This window comes from Syngnathus acus, chromosome 3 (assembly GCF_901709675.1).
Source record: "Syngnathus acus chromosome 3, fSynAcu1.2, whole genome shotgun sequence".
Taxonomy (NCBI): domain Eukaryota; kingdom Metazoa; phylum Chordata; class Actinopteri; order Syngnathiformes; family Syngnathidae; genus Syngnathus; species Syngnathus acus.
Window position 1 is genome coordinate 17,580,279 of NC_051089.1, and position 24,206 is coordinate 17,604,484.

The 24,206-nt window shown below is 44.5% G+C and overlaps 1 protein-coding gene and 4 long non-coding RNA genes across 5 annotated transcripts in view; 3 read left to right on the plus strand and 2 right to left on the minus strand.

Moving 5' to 3' along the window:
• LOC119120071 (zinc finger protein basonuclin-1-like) overlaps positions 1 to 12,825 on the minus strand; it is a 34,723-nt gene extending 21,898 nt beyond the window's left edge. Inside the window, exon 1 of the mRNA XM_037246689.1 lies at positions 12,677 to 12,825. Coding sequence (XP_037102584.1) covers positions 12,677 to 12,691 — 15 coding nt within the window. The 5' untranslated portion in view covers positions 12,692 to 12,825. The remainder of the gene's footprint in view (positions 1 to 12,676) is intronic.
• Positions 1,600 to 5,402, plus strand: LOC119120112. The gene is made up of 3 exons (XR_005097461.1): positions 1,600 to 1,609; positions 2,504 to 2,511; positions 5,257 to 5,402. It is a non-coding gene; the product is annotated as an uncharacterized LOC119120112 (long non-coding RNA).
• On the minus strand, positions 6,552 to 8,855 carry LOC119120105. Its single transcript, XR_005097454.1, has 2 exons — positions 8,526 to 8,855; positions 6,552 to 6,714 (listed from the first exon to the last, which is right to left on the minus strand). It is a non-coding gene; the product is annotated as an uncharacterized LOC119120105 (long non-coding RNA).
• LOC119120088 lies at positions 8,893 to 11,698 on the plus strand. Its single transcript, XR_005097437.1, has 3 exons — positions 8,893 to 9,034; positions 9,612 to 9,707; positions 9,776 to 11,698. It is a non-coding gene; the product is annotated as an uncharacterized LOC119120088 (long non-coding RNA).
• A 3,119-nt stretch (positions 12,826 to 15,944) lies between the features above and the next one.
• LOC119120109 lies at positions 15,945 to 22,740 on the plus strand. Its single transcript, XR_005097458.1, has 3 exons — positions 15,945 to 16,925; positions 17,706 to 17,707; positions 22,321 to 22,740. It is a non-coding gene; the product is annotated as an uncharacterized LOC119120109 (long non-coding RNA).
• The last annotated feature ends 1,466 nt before the right edge of the window (positions 22,741 to 24,206 follow it).

Consider the following 24,206-nt stretch of genomic DNA (forward strand, 5'->3'; position numbering starts at 1 on the left):
ACATCTCAAACAGGTGCACCAGGATGTTCAACAGGCTGAAACATACACCCTCTGAGACGCACGCACACACACACACACACACACACACACACACACACACACACACACACACACACACACACACACACGAACACACACAACCCCAACACACATGCATGGCGGCTGCGGGTCATTCAAAGAGAGGAAGGTAATTATTTTCCCAAGCCCACATTATAAATGTCTTTTTGCTTCATTAATTTCTACCCCCTCTTATCGTAGTGGATGTTTTTGCTACTGAAGCCAGGCCTGCAGGTGGGGCTCGAAGGTGAGTGTCTGTTGGCCGGGCCTGCACACATGGAGTCCGACCAGGCAGCCTGAAAAGGAAACATGGGTCTTCCCCTTCAATGGGCCTAGTGAGTTAGGCGCGTAGTGGGCTAGGTGGCTGCCAAAGGCGAGGACTTTGGGGGTCCAATCCCCGATGACAAAAACTGGCTCTAGAGACATGGAATGTCACCTCGCGGGCAGGGAAGGATCCCAAGCTTGTGTGTGAGAAAGATAAAGTCCGACTAGACATAGTTCACACACAGTTTGGGCTGTGGTACGAGTCCTTTCAAGAGGGGTTGGACTCTTCCAAAAAGGAATGCTGGAGAGTGATCTGGGGACTCCATCTTTCTACAAGGTGACTTCAATACTCACTTGGGCAATGCTAGTGAGACCTGGAGAGGTGTGATTAGGAGGAACGGGCCCCCCAGTCTGAACCCAAGTGGTGTTCTCTTGTTGGACTTCTGTGCTCATCCAAATTGTCCAGAATGAACACTCATATTGAAGCATAAGTGTGTCCTTATGTGCACTTGGCACCTGGACACCCTAGGTCAGGGGTGGGCAAACTTTTTGACTTGCGGGCCGAATTTGGTTCTAAATTTGGACCGGAGGGCCGAACCAGGAGCAGATGGATGTAGTGTTTGTTTGAAGTAATATAAACGACCTGTAAAGGTCATTGCATAAAAGGTTCTGGCCTTTAGTAGGTAGTAAAGCATGGATATTCAAAAAAAGATTTTTGAAAACAAATGCATTTATTAACAGCATTAAAAAAAAAAAGAAATTCACTAAAAAACTGCTATCAGTGATTCTCATAAAATACGACACTATTATGAATAACAGTCTCCATTTCGGTGCCTGCAGGTCAGATTAATGAAAGATGTTTATCTTATGAGATCACATCAAACGGCAAACACTCTGACCAAATATATCATCTTGAAGAATCGGTGAAAGCATACATCCAAATAAAGTAATCAAAACGGCAACACGGTGAGGGGTATCTGAAAATCAGAGCAGAGTCTTAACTCACAAACACCTGCTAACAGAGGTGAGGAAACGGGAAACACTTCCTTAAAGTAAGCCTTAAGGTTAAGATTAGTCGCAAACAGGTGGTGCATCAATGTCCTTGAGCATCCTGCATTGTTTGAAAATGAGAATGGTCGCTAGTTTCAATCCCTGCTATTTGTACAAATCATATTCAAAATGCATTTTTTTACAACAAACTTGAGAGCCTCCCCTTCATTTTCAGTGGGAACAGTGTTGTTGGTCTCCCTTTTTTGCTAGTGTGTCATAGTCTGGAGTAAAATTTGTTGTGGCAATTCTTAGGAGAGATCCGAGGTGTTGGTCCGTTTACCTAGATCTGTGACGGGTTGATGTTGATGTTCATGTGGCTGAACGTCACGTCGCGTACGTCGAGCCAAATTGGCCACTCTTTTATAAACACTCGGCACTCAAGTGTTCACCTTGCTTTTCCTTGGGCGACTCATTTTAATGGAAGGATTCCAGGGGAAGGTTTGTGGGTGGCTTTAGCATAAAACTGTATCTGAAAGCTCAGCGCGCGAATTACAAGAATGCTGTCGTCACAGCCCACGCTCTAAATTCGGCACTGCCACAAATAGAGCGCGAGTGCGCCATGTCTGTACTACTGAGTACGTACACGCACTTGTGAGTGTGCACCGAGCTTTCTGACACGGCTTCCGGTAGTAAATGCGCAGGCGAGCGGTTCCCCATCTACTGGCGGGCCGGATTAAACGGTCCCGTGGGCCGGATGTGGCCCGCGGGCCGTAGTTTGCCCATCCCTGCCCTAGGTCCTTGCATCACAAAGCTCTGGATGTTGTGGGGTTGTTCTGGTTGACACGCCTCTACAACATCCCGCGGACATCGGGAACAGTGAGTGTGGATTGGCAAACCAGGGTGGTAACACTAACCCTTTTTAGGAAGGGGGACAATTCATGGGTGCTGGAGAGGGTCCATCAGGATGTCGAATACTGAACCCACTGGTAAGGGTAGTCCCGTCCCCGTACCACCAATGTCAGAGTTTTGTCCACATTTATGGCAGTAAGTCAGATTTGTTTCTGGTACAGGTTTGACACCGTCAAGGCTGCACTTTATCACTGATTCTGTTAAAAACATTTATGGACAGAATTTCTAGGTGTAGCCGAGGCGTTGAGGGGCGGCCTCAGTTTCGCATCTCTGCGTTTTGCAGACAATGTGGTGCTGTTGGCTTCTACAAATTGGGATCTCTCACTGGACTGGTTCGCAGCCGAGTGTAAAGTGGTTGGGATGAAAATCAGCACCTCTAAATCTGAGACCATCGTCCTCAGTCTGGAATAAAGGGTGGAATGCCCACTCTGGATCGGGGATGAGATTTTGCTTCAAGTGGAGGAGTTTAAGTTCAAATCTTGAGGCCTTGTTCACGAGTGAGGGTAGAATGCAGCAGGGTATCGGATTGGTTCAATGTCTGCTGTGATGCGGACTCTGTATGAGTTGTGAAGGAGCTCAACTGAAAGGCGAAGCTCTCGATTTACCAGTAGATCTACGTATGTTCCCACCCTCACCTACTGTCACAAGCTGTGGGTCATGAGCAAAAGAACACGTTCCTAGATACAAGTCGCCAAAATGGGTTTCTGAGTGTCCGCGCTCTCCCTTTGAGATAGGTTGAGAAGCTCGGTCATCCGTGACAGACTCAGAGTCAAGCCACCGCTCTTTCGAGTTGAGACGAGCCAAATGAGGTGGCGCAGGCACCTGATTATTACGCCTCCATGGTGAGGTGTCCGGGCATGTTCCTTAGGCAGGAGACCCCGGAGATGACCCAGGACACGCTGGAGAGACTATGTCCCTCAGCTGGTCTGGGGATGCCTTGGGATGCCCCGGGATCAGCTGAATGAAGTGGCTGGGGAGAGGGAAGTCTGGGCTTCCCTGCTGAAGCTGCTGCCCCCGCAACTTGACCCCGGATTATTGGTAGACAATGGATAAATGAATGGATGGATAATATTCTCCCCCATGTTTCATCCACAAAATGGTTGGATGGATAAAATTATACCCTATGGCCTATCCCAGCTGACTCCAGGCAGTAGGCAAAGGGTTGCCAGCTAATCGCAGGGTACACATGGACGAACAACCCTTCGCACTCACACTGACGGAAAATTTAGAGTGTTCAATCGGCCTACCGTGCATGTTCTTAAATGTGGGAGATAATTGAACTACTACTTGGAGCAAACCCCTGTAGGCATGGGGAGAACATGCAAACTCCGCACAGGAAGGCAGTAGCCAAACCCACAACCTCTATATCTATACTATTCCTTTTCAAGAAAATGACCCGCTCGAGAACATTCATGTTATTTGCCATTATGTGCAGCTTAGTTTAGTTGTATTTTCCAGCATTTAAATATGTCTATGGCAGTGATTCTTAACCTTGTTATACCGAACCCCACCAGTTTCGTATGCACATTTTTTTAAATTCAAGACATAGAATGTAATTATTGTTTTAAACGTTGGTGCACAAAATGAGCTGTGCGTGAACATCACCTTCTTCAAAGAACAAAACCAACACAATTCATGAATTGCCCTGTTTTGTGATCAGGTAAGCAACTTCGTACGATCCTGTGAGGATTGGTTTGTTAACAGCAATAAATCCAAGAGCAGGCAGAGTGGCCCTTTTCATTGAATTTGGCTCTCTTCACCTTGAATTCAACAAGTGTTGTGTTCATGTATTCTGTGTTTCCATGCAGCTTCAAGAAGTGCTCCTTTAGTTTAGCCGGTCCGAGAAAAGAGTTGCTCAACTTGCAAATCATGCAAATAGGACGCTCACTCCCATCACATTCCATGACACATGTGAATCCGTGTTGTATACATATTCATCTGACTACTTTCTTCTTTTGCCTGACATAGTTAGTATGGAATAAAATATTACAGAAATCACATGACGTACTACCACGACAGTCACACGTTGACTACTGAGCGCACTAAAGTCCCTGCAGCACTGATTGACCCAGCGTCTCCTCTCTCCGCCTGCTGGCCAGCTGATGCGCCCGCCGCGCTAGACCTCAAGGGTCACCACTACGTTCACCAAGTCATAATCCTAAAGTTAATCAATGTACTTTGTTTTTGTAAACCCATTAAATATTAAATACTGTACTAATGTCACATCATTTTTAACTTAAGGGAACCAGCTAGCAAAAAGATCCGTTTATGGTAAGTGCTCTCTTTACAATATCATAAGCAGATATGTTAATTTAATTGTCCCGCCTTCCTATACCTGTACTTTTTCTCAGGTATCAGCTCATGTGGAAATGTGAAGATTGTGAACAACCATTTTTAAGAAGATCTGAACCTTTGAAATATTACAAACTTAATCATTCTATTATATTACAGTGTGACAAAAAAGTACCGTATTGGCCCAAATATAAGACGACCCTGATTATTAGACGACCCCATCTTTTTCAAGACTCAAGTTTGAAAAAGACTCTTTGAACACCAAATTTAATTTTTATACAGAAAATAATTACAGTACATCTGAAACAAACGATTATAACAATATTTTCGAGAGAAAAAGCATGTTATTTTGCCTCATTCAAATCATGCAAAAACTGTCTATCACATCTTAATATCTGAACATTTAAATATGTAAACTAAAGTGTAATCACATTTTTAAATGAATGGCTTCTGGTTTTTGAAATGTAAATAACCTATCTACTGTGATAAAACAAACAAATTGCAATGACTGCATTAACCAACAAAGTGAAGTCTAACTAACTGTAGTCTTGAAACAAATTTGAATAAGGAAAAGCATTGCAATAAAATAATGCAAACTGCTACCGCTATTGTTGGGGAGCCTGAGGATTGTATAGGGAGTTGGCTCGGATGGTTATGCTCTTTTCGCCCCCGGGTGTCGGTCAGAACACAGGAGGGAAGACGTGGTTCAGTTTTGATTGCTTTACTGAATTATTGGCAAAAAAGTAACAGGCACTGTGGCTCATAGGGGCATACAGGCAAACTGGCAAAAGGGTATAGGCACACGTTTGGTCATAAGGATCTGAGAGCACGTGTGTGTAGTGTACATGGGTGAGTCTTTGGGTGTGTGAATGTGATTCTTGTGTGTGTGATTATTGTATGAAGCGTGTGAAGGGCGTGTAGTGTGTGTGTGTGGGTGTGCGGGTCTGCGTGCGCGCCCGCGTGTGTGTGTACTATCAGTTCCAATGTATTAAATTGGTTACATTCAGGAAGCATTTTCAGGTTAAACTGAAAGAATTCGTTCCATTAAGTAATCAATCCTATTTAATTACCGTATTTTCTGCCCTAAAAGGCGCACCTAAAAACCTAAAATTTTCTCAAAAGCCGACAGTGCGCCTTATAGTCCAGTGCGCCTTATATATGGATCAATTGATGAATTTGTTGATCCATACTGGTTGTACACAGTGCTCTGCCAAAATTTTTCAGTACGTTTTAGTACGACTAGTAAATTACAAGGTCGCATCGCTTCCCAACATTACGGCAACTGTAGTCAGGGGGCGTCACCGAATAGCTGTTGTACCCGCGAGGCTATTTCATTTCAAAATAGGCTGCTCCGTTAATGTTTCGAGTAAATTTACGGATTGATATGGAAGGGAAACATAGGTAAGCAGTACCAATGTGTTAGATCGAACTTTAGTCAGTTCCGATCATTTTATAGGAGATCGTTTGAGAAACGCGATTGTTTACACTTTGCTGAGGCTCATGGGAGATTGCGAGCTGAGGCTCATGGGACTTTGCGGATGGCTAATGCTATAACGATAGCTGCTATACGTACCAGGCTATTTCATGTCAAAATAGGCTGCTCTGTTAATGTTTCGAGTAAATCTACGGATCGATATGGAAGGGAAACATAGGTAAGTAGTACCAATGCGTTAGATCGAACTTTAATCAGTTACGATCATTTTATAGGAGATCGTTTGAGAAACGCGATTGTTTACACTTTGCTGAGGCTCATGGGAGATTGCGAGCTGAGGCTCGTGGGACTTTGCGGATGGCTAATGCTATAACGATAGCTGCTATACGTACCAGGCTATTTCATGTCAAAATAGGCTGCTCTGTTAATGTTTCGAGTAAATCTACGGATCGATATGGAAGGGAAACATAGGTAAGTAGTACCAATGCGTTAGATCGAACTTTAGTCAGTTCCGATCATTTTATAGGAGATCGTTTGAGAAACGCGATTGTTTACACTTTGCTGAGGCTCATGGGAGATTGCGAGCTGAGGCTCGTGGGACCATGCATATGAATAGAGGAACTTCCCAATCTAATTTCTTTGCTTCATGTGAAGTCAGGGTCATATTTTGTGCACTTCTGAAAAGCATCCTTTATTGTTGGATGGGTATGATGATGCTGCTGGCTTGGCTCTGGTCTGTCCTCCTCGTTGAAGTCCTCATCTGGCTGATACTGTGAAAAGTTTACGAACATTGAGATTTAATTTAGTAGGTATAGCTTAATGACTGTAGAAAAACAGCAGAGGCTGTACTAACACATGCACACATATAGATTGCAAGCAGTAATTTACAGACGTATTGTGGTGAACAATGTTGGGGAACATTGATTTTAAAAAGTAATGTTATAATTACTCACTACGTTTTCAAAAACGTAACTGAGTTAATAACTGAATTACTCTATAATAAAAGTTACTTGTTACCAGAGAAGGTAACTATTTGCGTTAGTTAAAAAATACATAATGTACGTACACATTGTCTTCGAGAAAAAAAAATAAAAATAAAAATAATAGTGTGCTTCGCCACGCATATTGAAACACTGACACGTGTTAAAACACTGGCCTTAACCAATTGCTTACTGACTTGAGTTAACCCGGAAACTCCTCACTCGTCTAGGCTAGGATCCGCTCGAATTACTGTTAGTTTATTGAATCGCTGTTCATTTATTCAATCAGTTTATTCACTGTTAGTTTATTCAATCAATAACATCAACGGCGTTGTTGGGACAGGGAAAGTAATTATTACTGAGAAAACAACACCATTGCCTAACGCTGTTTTTTTAACACAGTTCTTTGCATCACTGATGGTGAAACCGTTTTTGTGATGTCTTATTTAAAAAAATTTAATGACAAAATGATAATGAATGATAGTCTATTACAACTGGACGCACGCACGCACGCACGCACGCACGCACACACACACACACACACACACGCAAAACAACTAATAACGTTTGATAACATGCATTATTTCAGGGTTGTTTAACGTTACGTTAAGCGATTCAGTAAATGGTTGCCTGGCAACGTTACCTAATTATTATGCTATACCAGGGGTGGCCAACCCGCGGCTCGCGAGCCGCATGCGGCTCCTTGCCTGGTTTCATGCGGCTCCTTTACGTCCCCCCTGCACCCTGCAGCACAACTACCCCACACCCAGTCACCCCCCCATCCCCTTGCACAGGGACTCTGATCACTAGTCATCCCCCGCCCCAGTGGCATCCCCCCTCACCCCCCCATCCTGTATTACCTGCATATACTGTCCATATCTGCACATAATTACTGCATTCCTATCCTATATTTTTATTCATCACTCTTACTGCCCTTGTACATATCTGTTAATATCTGGTTAGACTGACACTATGTTGCATATTTATAACCCTATATTTATAATTAGCATTCTAGTACCGCCTGCAAATATCTGTTCTACTGCACCTTATTGTACACACTTAGCTAGTCATATCCGTACTCGTCCCTCATGTATAATATCCCGCATAGAATAACACACCTCATATTTACCTGATTGCACTGTACCTATTGCTCAGTATTACTTTTTACTCTGCACTTTACTGCTTTTTGCACTTCTGGTTGGATGTCAAAGTTCTTTTCGCTGTACTGTACTTGTGCTGTACAATGACAATAAATTTGAATCTAATCTAATCTAAATATCAACATTTGTGGGGGGTTTTCGCTTCGGGTGGTGTTAATGTGTGCTTGTGTATGATGTGGCTCTTTGCGGTAACAATAAGAAAATGTGGCGCTTAGTCTCTGACTGGTTTGGGGGGGGGGGGGGGGTAGTTCATGTGTATGATGTGGCTCATTGCGGTAACAGTAAAAATTGTGGCTCTTAGTCTGGTTGGCCACCCCTGTGCTATACGATGCTGGACATAAAGTTAACGGTACATCGCCAAGCAGCTCATAAAGGCTAAACTTATAGCAACGTTATTAGATGTGGGCAACAACGGTAACACAGGAATCAAAATGCACTCACCTTGAATTCTTTGTACAAGTCTGGATGACGTTCTTTTAGATCAGAAAGATTAATGTCAGTGCGGCCCGCAAGATTGATATAAATGACACTTGTCGTGTGCGGAGCTGAATGAACCAATCACGGTGAGGTATATGGCTCTGGAGGGCGGGACATCGCCTCGCTCACTTATTCATTTCTCCAGTCAGCTGGGAGGAGGAGAAACCGTGAAGCCGCTGACTCCGCTCGGCGCCCACAGTCCTCCAATTAATTGAAGGCGCGTCGCGAGTGAAACTTAAACTTAACAGTAAGTGCATTTACATGACACTTGAGAAATTCGGTTAACTGTCGTTATCCGATACGATCTGCCATGTATACCCCTTTCTCCGATAACGCTCGGAGAGCGAAAGTGCGCATGCGCCACAGCCCCGCGCAACTGAAAGTTAAAGTTAAACCCGAGACTGACTCCAAGTGGAATCACATATTACAGAGCCCCAAAGATGTCTCTTTCAAAGCCTGCAGTGAAGAGAAAGGTCGGTGATGCGCACAGACAATTTCAGGAAATGTGGGGAGTGCAATATTTCTTTGTTGAGCACAGAGGCACCCCGACGTGTCATTTTTGCACTGAAAAAGTTGCGGTGCACAAGGAATACAATTTGAAACGTCATTATACAACTAGACATGCTGAGGAGTACGAAAAATACCAGCGAGATGAGAGAAGGTTGGCTCTCTCATCTCCCTGGTATTTTCGGTTGCCAGTCTTACAAAACGTCTGCTGAGGCAACACGATTTCTTTAAGAAAGCAACCACAGAGAATAATGCAGCAGTCGAAGCTAGCTACGTCGTTAGTGAGATGATTGCTAAAGCAGGATTTTTTTTGTTTTATTTTTTTATTAATTTTTTAATTTATTTAATTTATTATTTTGTGTTAAAAATAAAGATATTTGAGAACATTGGAATGTTTTAGCAGCGCTTTTCTCGTCAGTCAATATGTGGTTTCTTCAGTCGTCTGTATCTGCTGTATGATCATTATTTTATTATTACAGATTGATTGATTTTATTCATTTTTCATTTATTTATTTAATTCATTATTTTGTGTTAAAAATAAAGATATTTGAGAACATTGGAATGTTTTATCAGCGCTTTTCTTGTGGAAATCCTGATGCGGCCCAGCCTCACCCAGACTCTGCCTCCACCGGCCCCCAGGTAAATTGAATTTGAGACCCCTGTTTTAGATGTTTCGCTAAATTGGATGTGTTTCCCTTCTTGTCTAGAAACGGTGACGGCATCTTTCGCATACAGATATTTGAGGATCAACGATTAAGCCCCGCTCATCAACCCCAAATGCAAAGTACCCTAGATGCACAATACGTGACTGTTTGGTGTTTTTCTTTTCAACAAATGGAGGTGCTGCTATTGCTGCAGTTGTAGATGACGCCAATGCGCGTGCCACTGCCATGTTGCATGCTGTGAGAGCACATGTAGCAGGGAAGCACGTCATCAGATGCTGCGTGGGTTGCTAGATAACCGCTCATTTACACACCCCTAAACAAAACAAAAGAGGCAGCCTCATCTCCCTCCTTCCTTTGTTACCAATGTTACTTCGGGCATTGCTGAAAAGGCAGTACCGTCATTTTTTAGAAAATTGCCTTCGACTTGGTACCAAAGTATCGGTTCTCGTTACAACCTAGTGGCGAGAAGGGAAAAATTGTTGATGTGACCACAGAAAATCTTATAAATTAACAACAATGGTAAATATGAAACTTTTTTAAGTGTATGTAAGTGAAGGGTTGCCATATTGGCCAGGGCCAGCCTTGCAAAATAACCACAATGTTCTCTACGCCAAATGCTTAGTGTTTCTTTTACACGTTTGTGATAGACTGATATATTAATTTTTCAAGGCCGATACTGATTAGTAACTAGGCCCAATAACTGATGTTTGGAGCCAATATTTTTTTGCGGTACAGGGAACATTTTCCCGTTAACATTTTTAATTATTCAAACGACTTAATTTCCTGTAAATGGCTTTAAGCACATGTAAATGTTTGTTTAATACAATACAATTCAATCCGTAGAGAAGATACCAACTTTTAATTGTAACACAAAGCACAGGGAGCTGCAAAGCTCAGCAGCATGTCTTATAAAGTTAAATGAAACTGTAATAAATGAATAACTCCCTAAAATGTTCCAGTCCAACTTAAGTTTTAAAACATTCAATACAAGTTAAATTTTAATCTCTCAATTACAACTATTATCTTTGAATGAAGTACACAAACAATTTATCCCCAAAGCAGCTACTGGCCAACAGGTCACCAGTGTGATGTGCCTTTAGACATCTTAACATCTCAAGTAACCTATTCATGATTGTTTATCAGACTTCAGATTAATATTAAAAATAAAAGTCGATGCAAACATGAACCAAAATGTGGCGTATCCGCCCCAATAGGCTGATTATCTATGACTAACATCGCAGCATTTGCATTGGGGCTATGTGGACTTTCCATGTTTTCCCTGAGTCTGTGTTGGTTATCTCTGGGTTCTGCGGTTTTCTCCCACATTCTAAAAATATGCATGGCAGTGTGCTGGCATCCATTTCCATTTCGCATTCCATTTCTCATCTAAAAGTCAGCTAGGATCGGCTCCAGCACACCTGGAACTTTAGTGAGGCTAAGTGGTACAGAGAATAAGATCATGAGCATGACAATATTACAATTTACAGGTACCAAACATGTATGCATTTTAGTTCACTTTGAGATGATAGATAAATTGGATTGTAGCTATGATTATTAACGTATAACAAAATACATTCAAATATAGAGATTTTTCTAGATAAATTAAAGGCCCGCTTAAATGGACGTTAATGCAATAAATGGGTAAGAATAATAAAAAGGAAATATTGGAATGTGTATTAAAAAACCTTTCCTGAATGTAAATCAGATGCGTGCATCTGGCATCAAAGCGTAGCGATCCGGTTATCTAAATTGTCATGTGGTCAGTTTATATGAATTGATATGGTCACTTTTTCAACATCATATTTTGATAGGTAGTAGTTAATATCCAAATCTCTTTTTAACATAGTATAAACAAAATATTTTTGGTAAAAGCAGTGTGTATATTGTGCATATCCATAAGTTAATTTTAAATAACAAAATGACCGCTATAGAATTTCATTTCTTATCTAAAATTCAGCTAGGATAGGCTCCAGCACACCTGGAACTTTAGTGAGGCTAAGTGGTACAGAGAATGGATAAATGAGATCATGAGCATTACAGTGTTACAATGTACAAGTACCACTCCTGTGTGCATTTTTAGTTGACTTTGAGATGATGAAAAATTTAATTGTAGCTATGATTATTAACCTATAACAAAATACATTTAAATATAAAGATAAAATAAAGATTGTTCTCGATCAGTGGCTCTTAACCTGGGTTCGATCAAACCCTAGTGGTTCGGCACAGCCTCCACAGGTCCGAACACACCTGATTTATCGTGTAAATATGTGATGACGCATATCTAAACTGGTCTCGCAAAGGCAACAGCAGAAGTCACACTTATTTGCAGGTATGTAATTTGTTTTCAGTTCATGCATTGTGTTGGTTTTGTACTTTGAATAAGGTGATGTTCATGCTTGGCTCATTTTGTGCGCCAGTAAAAAACAATGATGTCTTGAATTTGGAAAAAAATAATTTTATTTTTAATTAAAGAGGGGTTCAGTGAATGCGCATATGAAACTGGTGGGGTTTGGTACCTCCAACAAAGTTAAGAACCACTGTTCTAGATAAATTAAAGTCCCGCTTAAATGGACATTAATGGAATAAATGGTTAAGAATAATAAAAAGGAAATATTGGAATGTGTATTTAAAACCTTTCCTGAATGTAAATTAAATGCGTGCGTCTGGCATCAAAACGTAGCAATCCGGTTATTTAAATTGTCACGTGGTCATTTTATATGAATTGATATTTTGATGGGTAGTAGTTATTATCCTAATCACATTGACTGCTATAGAATTTCAAATAGGGATAAAAGTTAATGAATGTGGCAAATGTACTAATACATCCAAAAAAGCCAAGTTGTACCTGTCAGGGATCTACACAGTTTTACTTCAGTTTACCTTTATCAAACTTGCTTCACTGCAGTGTGGGAATAAACTGAATTTATGAAATTATCTTCTTACCTCAGCCATCTTCATTATCTTCAGTCAGAAGTTCCCAAGGGTATCTTCCCTGTGAGTCCTGAAAACAACTGCTTCCAACTCCCTTGTTCGCACAAGTACTAATGCAAAAATTCCATCACATCACACTCAGCAGTTTCTCCTGCTACAATAACCACACATTCTCTCTCTCTCTCTCTCTCTCTCTCTCTCTCTCTCTCTCTCTCTCTCTCTCTCTCTCTCTCTCTCTCTCTCTCTCTCGTATGCACGCATGCACACTCACACACGCACTGACACAGGCACACACCCTCTTAGAGTCACATGGCAGTCCCCTCACAGCTGGCTGGAAGAGGGCATGACACTCATCTTTCACAGATATTTGATCAAAAGGTACCACAAATGCTTGAGGCTCTTCTAATGCAGTCAGAGTTACGGTTATTAGGTTCATATTGGGAAGAGGTGGATATGAACAAGCTCCAGTGAGCTTAAACTGCTGTACCACAGAGTTCTTATCTAATTTGACTAAGGGTGTATTCAGACCAAAAAGTCCTTTAGTCCGCTTGTTTGGTCTGGGCCAAAAGCAGACCTAATTTTTTTCGTTTAGTGTGGTTCCTATTCATACTGTTCATTTTGCGAGTGAAGTATATTTTGTAAACACATCCACGCTTCTGACGATCTGTGCTCCCATTGGACAACAATGACCAGGGCGGCACACAGAGCACAGACCTGGAAACAGAAGAAAACATGCGAGTCCTATGTCCTGCATTCCTGCTCTGCATAATTGTGCTGTTGGTTCAGATCTACGCTGTTTGTATTCACACCTGAAGCGAACCGCACCAGAATTAGTTTGGAAGCGAACCACTTTTGTGGTCTAAATCCGGTTCTTTAATCCGCACCAGGATTTGTTTGTGTGTATTCACACCTGCATAAAAGGTCCGGACCAGTGTTAGAATCGAACCCTGGTCCTTTTAAAGTGGACCAAACAGTTAGGTCTGAATACACCCTTAGAAACATGATAATGTACACAAAATATTTCAGCATTAGGAAACAATTTAGTATAATGTTTGACATTGGTATCAAAACCCATATTCAATGTAAGTACTTTTAGACAGGTTTTACATTTGTGCAGATGTCTAGGCGAGATCTTGAGCCCAGAGATGATCATATCATTGAGTTTATATTGTTGGTCGATATCTTCTACTCTACTGGTCTTTCTTGGGATTCGCAGCTTTGAAAAATGCAATTTCTTGGTTTCTAATCCAATCAATCGAGTCACCATTTCCATAATACTCCTCTTAATGTCTCTGATCTCCCCTCCCGTCTCTTGAAGAGAGTTGAGAGTTCTCTGCTGATTTTTTTTCCCCAGAGCTCCTAGAGTTTTCAGCTGATTTTTGATTTCTTCCAAAGCATCGGCCATTCCCTGATCCTTTTTTGGTCCCATTGCTCAATAATAATAATAATAATAATTATTATTATAATACATCTCAAGTAAAGCTATTTTATGTTAAGTAGTTTGCATTTTGCATGTCTGTGTGTCTGTCTGCTGTTATCTCTCAGTTGTTATTTCAATGAAATGAAATTTGTCTCAAAATCCATTTTTGATATAAGTACTTTCAGAAAGGTTTTACATTTACACAAATCTATGTATAAACAATATTCCTAGTTCATTTGTGAGTGGATGCAAATACTGACACACTGCATTTAAAATAGATATTGGATTAGATGCAAGAAGGATTTATCCAGACATTTCCATTTTCTGGGTCCATAAGTATCAACCCATGTTTTAAAAATTGACATTTGTTATAGTATTGCTTGAAAGCTTCAGGTCAGGTAAAAGTCATGGTGTTAGGTTACAATAGCCATCCCTCCATCTGAACCACTTATCCTCACGCGGGTTGCGAGCGCGCCGGAGCCTATCCCAGCTGACTTCAGGCAGTAGGCGGGATACACCCAGAACTGGTTGCAGGGCACACAGACAACTATTCGCACCTATGGGCAATTTGGAGTTATGAATCGGCCTACCATGCATGTCTTTGGAATATGGTAGGAAACCGGAGTACCCAGCACAGGGAGAAGACATGCTCTATTTTGCCGATGGTAGCTTGAGCAGGGAGACGTGTGCCATTTTGCGAAAATAAACGGTCCACTACCATGAGGATGATCATGTTCCCATTGGAAGGAAAAAGGATGCGGCACCATGGTCGCCGCAGTACTGGCAGGGGCTGGAGAAACCCAGCAGGGGGCCGGCTGGAGGTCGCAGGTCGGAAAGGCTCGGACGTGCAGGCGGTGCAGAACAGACTGAACATTGATGTTGTGTTCAGGCATGGTCTTTGAGAAGATTAAGATGGGCACCTTTGTGGCCTCGGTGGAAAAAGACCAAGGCTGAAAGGAGAATTGAATTTGGCAGCTCGACAAAAATGCACGAACCTGTCGGGGATTACCGTCGAATCTTTACGGGCTTCCGACCTTGGGTTCCAGAACATCCGGAACCGACATTGGTGCAGTGGCTGGTGGGGCCTCAGGTGTTGGGCGCAACTGCGCAGGGCAAATGGGAGTTGGCAAAGCGGTTGCGGGCGCTAGGTTCTGGCACACCTGATGCATCAGCTGGGTGAGATTCTTCACCTCCTTGGATAGTTTGTCGATGACCCTCCCCGCGAACCACTTGATCCATTCCAGGAATTTGTGCGCTGGTTGTGAGTTGGTCAGTTAATACTGTCAGAAGCAGGACAGGACGACCAAATGCGACACAAACTGGTTTATTTTGTAAAAGGGAAGTGGGAGACTGGAACGCTGACAGAGAAGGAGCAGCAAAGACACTGTGCAGACACCATCTGAGAGCAGGAGCTCGTACATGGCAGGCTGCTTTCGGACTGGGGACACGTTAGCTGGCAGATCGACGGGGAGATGTACGTGAGCTGTGACAGCATAGAGTCACTCTTTTTGTTATCAAAATAACTGCAAGCAAAGTGAGAAGGAAGGAGTATTAGTTGATTGGGATCAAACTAAGGATACATTTGGGTCAATAGTTAGTTAATACATAAAAAGTATGCACTTAAGAGGAAAGATTTGGAGTACCCTATTTTCTGCACCATGAGGCGCACTTAAAAGCCTTTAATTTTCTCAAAAAACATAGGTGCGTCTTTCAATAAGGTGCGCCTTATGTGTGGACCAAATTCCAAAATCTGTAAAGTTGTTTTGTGTGGCTTCCGTAATGTGAAGACCCGATGAACCAATCAGAGGACATTATGTTTTATGTGGATTGGGGCAAAAACCAATCAGAGGACTGGACGTAACACGTAGAGGAGTACGTACCTCCGCCGCCATTGGTAAATAAATACTATCGTTTGTGCAGAGTAAACAGCATTAGGACCCTCTAAAATGGCATGGACAAAGACATGCTTGCAAGGCACAATTAAAGCTTTTTGGAAAGCCAGGTTCATTGCAGAAGAGCAACGTGACGACAAGACAATGAGAGGGAACTTGGCATGTTTAATAGCGAACTTGCCCAACTGTTTAATTTGGATACAGCAAATGAGGACTTGGACAGATTTGCGTATGAATATCGAGTAACAGTAATGTGAGTACAGTAGAGTACATGGTTAAACAGTAGAATAAAGTACAACCGAACTCACTGTCTTGCTCCCGTGATGTTTTTTTGTTTACCGTAAATCATGGCATGCATACGCCCTATAATGCGGTGCGCCCTATGTGTGGATTAAATACAAAATAAACCCCGCAATTGAGTCTGCACCTTTTAACCTGAAGCGCCTTATGGTGCAGAAAATACGGTACTGTATTGGTCCCTTTGAATTGTAAATGTCTTCTTTGTTCAGATAGGTTAATAGGCTAGACATTTAGTGAGAAGAGATTAAATCGACTGATGAAGATTAATAATTGCACAAACTCCAGTTTCATTTTTTGATGGACAGCAACAATATTATGATTAATTTGTTGAATATTTGTCATGTGATATTTATTTCCAGATTAGTAGATTGTTTTATCAGAAATCGTGAGAATAAAGAAGGCAGTTTAATTTGTAAGATTGCAGCTGAATGCCACTTTTAAGAGCCAACAAGAGAGATCTTTGCAAGAGCATCGATGGTTCCTGATTTCACAGTTTTTGATTTGATATATACCAGTTTAATTCGGTTTAGCAGGGATATAGCAACCTAGAGAGATTTAAATTCAAAAGCAAAATTTCATTTTTAATATATATGTACATACACAGGCTAACATGAGGATGGAAAAGAAAACTAGCTGAAAAATGGCATTTGTTTTAATTTGGGCGATTATAAATTCATCATATTCAAGTAATATCTTTAACTGCTGCTGACAATAACAAAAACTTGTATTGTTGAATGATAGTACTAAATGCATATACTCATCAACCTATTGGTGGAGTGCTAAATTACATTACAGTTTATTACAAAGGATTTTGGAACTTAATAATAATAATAATAATAATGATAATAATAATAATAATAATAATAATAATAATAATAATTCATTAAATTTGTATAGCGCTTTTCAAACACCCAAAGACGCTTACAGGGAACAAGGCAAAGACATACATGAGGGGAGGGGGACGGGGAGGAAACAATCGGGTAAACTTAAGAAGAGGAAACCAGTTATGGGTAGGGGAGGTCATGCGCTTGGGAGAAGAGGTAAGTTTTTAGACGGGACTTAAATATGGGGAGTGTGGGTGAGTCACAGACAGACTGGGGGAGAGAGTTCCAGAGTCGGGGTGATGTGCAGGAAAAGGCTCTGTCACCGAAGGATTTGAGTTTGGATTTTGGGACTGTCAGACGTGAAGTATTGGAGGATCGGAGGGGACGGTTGGGGCAGTAGGGGACAAGGAGGTCGGATAGGTAAGTGGGAGCCAGGTGGTGAAGGGCTTTGAAGGTGAGGAGGAGTATCTTGAAGATGATACGCTCCTTCATGGGGAGCCAGTGAAGAGAGTGGAGAACAGGAGTGATGTGTTCACGGGACCGGGTGTGGGTAAGGAGGCGGGCAGCAGAGTTTTGGACTAGTTGAAGTCGATGGAGTGAGTGAGCAGTGATTCCAGTGAGAAGGGAGTTGCAGTAATCAAGCCGGGATGAGATGAAGGCGTGGATGAGAGATTCAGCGGCAGGGAGAGAAAGGCAGTGCCGGATTTTAGCGATGCGTCGGAGGTGGAAGTAGGAGGTCTTGACAACTGAGCTAACATGAGGTTGAAAGGACAGTGTGGGGTCAAAAATAACGCCAAGATTGCGTGCCAGAGGGGAGGGAGTGATGTTTGAGGAGTCGATGGTGAGTGTGATGGATCCAGTTTTGTTAAGGGAGGATTTAGTGCCTATGAGGAGGAACTCTGTTTTGTCACTGTTGAGTTTGAGAAAGTTGTGGGTCAGCCATGCTTTTATTGTAGAGATGCAGGTTTCAAAATGAGTGAGGGAAGGGTTACGGGTTGGTGTCGTACGTATGTAGATCTGGGTGCCATCAGCGTAGCAGTGGAAGTCCAGATTGAGTTTGCGGATGACAGTACCAAGGGGAAAGAGGTAACAGATGAATAGGAGGGGGCCAAGAACTGAGCCTTGGGGGACCCCTTGTGTAACTGGGGAGAGGATGGATGTGTGACCGGAGAGAGAGATGAACTGGTTTCTGTTGGTGAGGTAGGAGGTGAGCCAGTCGAGTGCAGTGCCCTCAACACCTAGTTGGCGCAGCCTTTGCAGGAGGATGGAATGGTTCACAGTGTCAAAGGCTGCGCTAAGGTCAAGTAGTAGTAGGATGTTGAGGGCACCAGAGTCTGCAGAAATGAGAAGATCGTTGGTGACTTTGACTAGAGCTGTTTCAGTGCTGTGAAGTGGGCGGAATCCGGACTGGAAGGGTTCATAGAGGTTGTTGGACTGGAGATGGGTGTGGAGTTGGGCGGAGACAATGCGTTCTAGGGTTTTGGAAAGGAATGAAAGGTTGGAGATGGGACGGTAGTTGGAGAGGTTGAGTGGGTCCAAGGTGGGCTTTTTGAGGATGGGGGTGATGGCAGCAAGTTTATAGACAGTGGGAAAGTGGCCAAGGGATAAAGACTGATTAAAAAGGGTGGTGAGGTGGGGGAGGAGGACAGGGAGGCAGGCCTTAGTTAAGGTCGTTGGAAGAGGGTCGAGAGAGCAGGTGGTTGTCTTGGATGAGGTAATGATGTCTAGGATAGTGGAGGAGTCGACAAGGGAGAAGGCAGTGAGAGAGGGGAAGGGAGGGAGGTCAGGGAAGGGGGGCAGGAGGGCAGGGGAGGAGGAGTTATTGATGGTGTCTGTCAGAGAACTGTTGATTTGGGCGAGTTTGTTGTTAAAGTTGACAAGGAAGGAGTTACAGAGGGCGGGTGAGGAGGGTGGCTTGGTGACCGGTGGCTGGAGCAATTTGTTGACAGTGGAGAACAGTATGCGGGGGTTTCGGTTGGTGTTATTAATGAGAGATGAGAAGTAAGCAGATTTGGCAGCAAGAAGAGCATCACGATAGGAGGAGATGTGTTGTTTAAAGTCAAAGTCAAAGTCAAAGTCAGCTTTATTGTCAATCCCTTCATATGTCAAGACACACAAAGAAACCGAAATTCCGTTTCCTCCATCCCACGGTGACGAGACATACAAGTAGGCGACACAAAACAAAAACAAGAAGGCACAAACCATAAATAATAAATAATAAATAAAATAAAATAAAATGAGCGATGAATAAAAACAGACCAATAACCCATTGAATAGGAGGGGCAAAACCGAGCCAGTGAGCATACAGCAAGAACAGGACGCTACGCTGAAAGGGGGAGCGAGTTCAGGATCCTAACAGCCTGGAGTACGAAGCTGTTGGAAAGTCTGGTGGTGCGGGAGCGCAGGCTCCTGTACCGCCTCCCAGAGGGCAGAAGTTCAAACAAAGAGTGAGCGGGGTGACTCACATCACTCACAATCTTGGTCGCCTTGCGGGTGAGATGGGAGGTGTAAATGTCCTTCAAGGAGGGGAGAGAAGCACCAATAGTCTTACTAGCCGTTTTCACAATGCGCTGCAGGGCCTTCAAGTCTTGGTCAGTGCAGCTGCCACCCCAGACAGCAATACAGCTGGAGAGGACGCTCTCAATGGTGCCGCGGTAAAAAGTAGTCATGATGGCCGGAGGAGTCCCCGCTCGCCTGAGTTTCCGAAGGAAGTACAGGCGGCGCTGGGCCTTCTTCGCCAGCGACGCGGTGTTGGTGGACCAGGAGAGATCCTCACTGATGTGCACCCCCAGGAACCTGGCGCTGCTCACTCTCTCCACCACAGCACCGTCGATGGTCAGCGGCAGGTGTTGGGCGTGACCCTTCCGGAAGTCAACGACAATCTCCTTGGTCTTGTCGACGTTCAGCAGGAGGTTGTTGTCCCTGCACCACGCGGTCAGAAGGTCAACCTCCAGCCTGTATTGAGTCTCGTCTCCCTTGGTGATGAGACCCACCAGAGTCGTGTCGTCAGCAAACTTCACTATGCGGTTGCCGCTGCAGGTGGCAGCGCAGTCATGCGTCAGGAGGTTAAAGGTTTCAGCATGGACGGTGAGGCGGGTTCTTTTGTAGATGCGTTCGAGTTGACGGCCAGTTTGTTTCATGGTGCGGAGTTCCGGTGTGTACCAAGGGGCAGAGTTAGTGAATGTAACAGAGGAAGTTTTCCAGGGGGCTAGGGAATCAAGGGAGTCAGAAAGGATGTTGTTGAGCGTGGTGGCAAGGTCGTCAGGGGAGGAAGAAGTGGGGTCGGAAGGAAGAGCAGAGGATAAGAGCTGGCAAAGCGTGATTGGGTTTACAGTCTTGATGTTGCGGTAGGAGATGGTGCGTTTTGTGGATTTATGAGGCGAGGGTAGAGGGGCAGAGAAGAGGATGCAGAGATGATCTGACAGTGGAAAGGTGAGAGGACGGGGGTTGGATGTGAGTGGAAAGGAGGAGCATACTATATCCAGGGTGTGGCCTTTGGTGTGGGTGGGGAAGTTGATGTGCTGGGTGAGATGAAAGCAGTCCAGAAGGGAGATGAAGTCAGACGTCAGTGAAGCAGTTGGCTGGTCGATGTGGATGTTGAAGTCACCGATTAGTAGGAGGCGATAGGAGACTGAGGATACGATGGTGAGAAGTTCAGAGAGTTCAGAGAGAAAAGACGGATGAGACTTGGGGGGGCGGTAGATAAGAACAGCAGTAGTAGAGTTGGGGAGGGAAAAAGCGAGATATTCAAAGGATGAAATAGATGGGAGGTTGAGGTCCAATTCAGTGATGGATAGGGACCGCTTATGGAGGACAGCAATACCACCTCCTCGCCCAGAGAGGCGGGGTTTGGCGATGTAGCTGTAATTAGACGGAGTGGCTTGGTTGAGAGAAAAATAGTCCAGGGGCTGTTGCCATGTTTCACAGAGAAGGAGCAGATCCAAATTATTGTCCAATATTAGTTCGAAAATAACTAGTGATTTGTTGGAGAGGGAGCGACAGTTCAGCAGTGCGACGGAGATGGATGAAGGAGCGGGGGTGGGGGAGTGGAGATTGTTGAAGTTGACAGTACGGAAGGTGGGGGTGACGGGGGGGCGAGAGTTAGTCCAGAAAGAGGGGATGGGTGAGCCATCAGGGAAATGTCATTTAAAAGATAGTCCGGAGCTACGGTGGATGTAGCGGCGACGGCGGAGGATCCCAGCCTTGCTGGCAGCTGAGGCAGCAGCAGCAGGGAGACGGTGATTATTGTTGAAATGATGAAGATCAGCAGCAGTGTAGACAAATGGACGAGAAGTTAGTGGAATGGAAGCCCGGAGTAGCAGAAGTGATAGTTCATGCAGGAGATGCGACGTCACAGCAGCAGGGAATAATCCAGAAAAAATGGAAAAAACGGCTAGTAGCTGGTTAACTAGAAGTTGGTAGGCAGTGAAATGCATGGAAGCAGCAGTGGACCGAGTCGTGATGTCGGTGGAGTGGGTGGTGGTGTTGGTCAATCCCGACTGTACCCGTGCAAACGGCACGCCCCAGTGTGTCATGGCGGCACACAGCCGAGCCACGACCGGCGAGCTCGCAGCGAGCGGGTGCTCCCCCCGAGGACGCCGGCCAAGTGGCCAGCAAGTTGGGTTGGAGCCGTTTGCCGAGCCAAGAGCAAGCAGCTACAGGCTCAGAGCCGGGAGGTAGGAGGGTCCGGTTGTGGGTTGGCTAGCTGGCTAGCGTAGCTCGTAGTCAGAGGGAACGGGATCGGAGAGGTGCGAGCAGAGCTCCAGCGATACGCGGTGGGCAGGAGAAAAGGCGAGAAAAAAAAAAAAAAAAAAAAACGGGCACACTTAAAACGGGAAACACAAAACAGACAGGGGACAAACAAATAGATGACACGGTTCGGGGTAGAAGCGGCACTCAACAGTCCAGACGCCAGCGTTGCTCTAACCCGGAAGACAAGAAAAGGGGGCGGGGGGGGATATAATCAATTATATTTATATTGCACTTTACATTGCATAGAATCTCAAAGTGCTACAGAAATGCTTTCTTAAAAAGAAATGTCTTAAGGCCGTTTTTAAATGTGTCAACTGACTGTGGTGCTCTCAGGTGGACTGGGAGGGCATTCCACAGTTCAGGGGAGACAGAGCAGAAAGCCCAGCCTCCCATGGAGCGGAGGTCTGTCTTGGAGGTTTTGAGGAGGTGGGTGTTTGATGATGGTCTTCCTAAGTCCAGTATTAAAAGTCTACAGTTAGTACAAAATGCTGCGGCGAGACTACTCACACGGAAGAGAAAATATGATCACATTACCCCAATATTAGTCAACTTACATTGGCTCCCGGTTCATTTAAGATGTGACTTCAAGGTTCTTCTATACCTGAGCCTCTGAGTGTCGCCCATGTTGGCGTCCGAGGCCTGAACGCAGGTGACAAAGTGTCCCGGCGGCGCCAGCTGGCTGACAAAGGCCTCGTAGAGTGTCCGGCTGAAGTCGGGCGGGTTGTCGTTGGTGTCGGCCACTCCCACCGTGATGCTGACGATGCTGCTGAGCGCCGGATCGCCCCGTTTGTCGCACGCACCACAAAATTGAAGCGCAGCCTGCGCTCGTAGTCAAGCAGCCGCACCGTCAGCAACAGGCCGCTGTTGTGATCCATGTGGAAGTAGTCGCTGCTGTTGTGGATGTCCGACACCATCTCGTAGCTCACCCTGGAGTTCTTGTCCGAGTCTTGATCCTGAGCAGAAACCTGTAGGACACTGGTTCCGATCATGGCGTTCTCAGGCAGCACGGCCGAGTACACAGGCTTCTGGAAGACAGGCGCGTTGTCGTTGACGTCCTGCACCACCACGTCCACGTCCACTTTTATTCACCACGTGAGTTCTCCTCGATCGTTATGGCCGCTGTTAACATTCCACCACACGCACATGCGATCGAAGCCATGCAGCTGCTGGCTGACCAGGTAACAGACATGGAGAAAAAATTACCAAACTCACTGATCATTGTTCTGGGTGATTTTAACAGAGCGAACCTCGCTCACGAACTCCCCATATACAGACAGCACCTAACGTGTTCCACCAGAGGGACACAGACACTGAATCACTGCTACACCGTAATAAAGGACGCATACCGCTCTGTGCCCCGTGCAGCTTTAGGACTCTCGGACCACTGTCTAGTTCATCTGATCCCAACCTACAGGCAGAAATTAAAAACGTCTAAGCCTGTGGTGAGGACTGTGAGGAAATGTACAGTCGAGTCAAAGCAGGACCTCCAGACCTGCTTTGACTGCACCGATTGGGGTGTTTTTGAAGCTGCAGCTTCAGACCTGCATGAACTCACCGATACTGTGACATCATACATTAGCTTTTGTGAGAACTTGTGTGTGCAGACTAAGACCTTCTGCGCGTACAACAACAACAAACCTTGGTTTACACCAAACCTCAGGATGCTGCGCAAAGCCAAGGAGGAGGCCTACAGGAGTGGGGACCGGGACCTGTTCAGGCAGACCAGGAACACACTGAACCAAGAGATCAGGAAAGCCAAGAGGTGTTATGGGGAGAGCCTGGGGAGACGCCTCGCTGCCAATCCTGATCCCTCAACAGTGTGGAACGGCCTGCAGAGCATCACGGGCTTCAAGAAACCAACCGTCCTGTAGAGGAGGGATGCCCAACCCCCGGTCCGCGGACCGATACCGGTCCGTGGGTCACTTGGTACCGGGCCACCAAGCCGCACAGAAAAAGCGACGATCAATTAATTCAGGTCAAGACGCTCGTCCCGGTCACGTGACATGTTTCCCCAGTCGAGCCTGCAAAGCTAGCAAAAATGAGTAAAAATTTACTTTGACAAATATAAAAAAAATTGGCGATTCTTTCCCAATTACATCCGCCGGTTCAAGCCCAACGAGGAGACGGAGAAGAAGAGGCTACGACTTCTAAGAAAAGGAAAGCTGCATTTAAAAGAACATATCTGGAGTCCGACTTAAAATATGGATTTATCGCCACAAGTGACTGACGCGCTAAGCCCACTCTGCATAATATGTGGCGACAGGCTATCTAACGAGGCAATGAAGCCTTCGACACATGGAGACCAAGCATCCTGCATTAAAAGACAAACCATAACCACTTCAGGTGTCAATGTC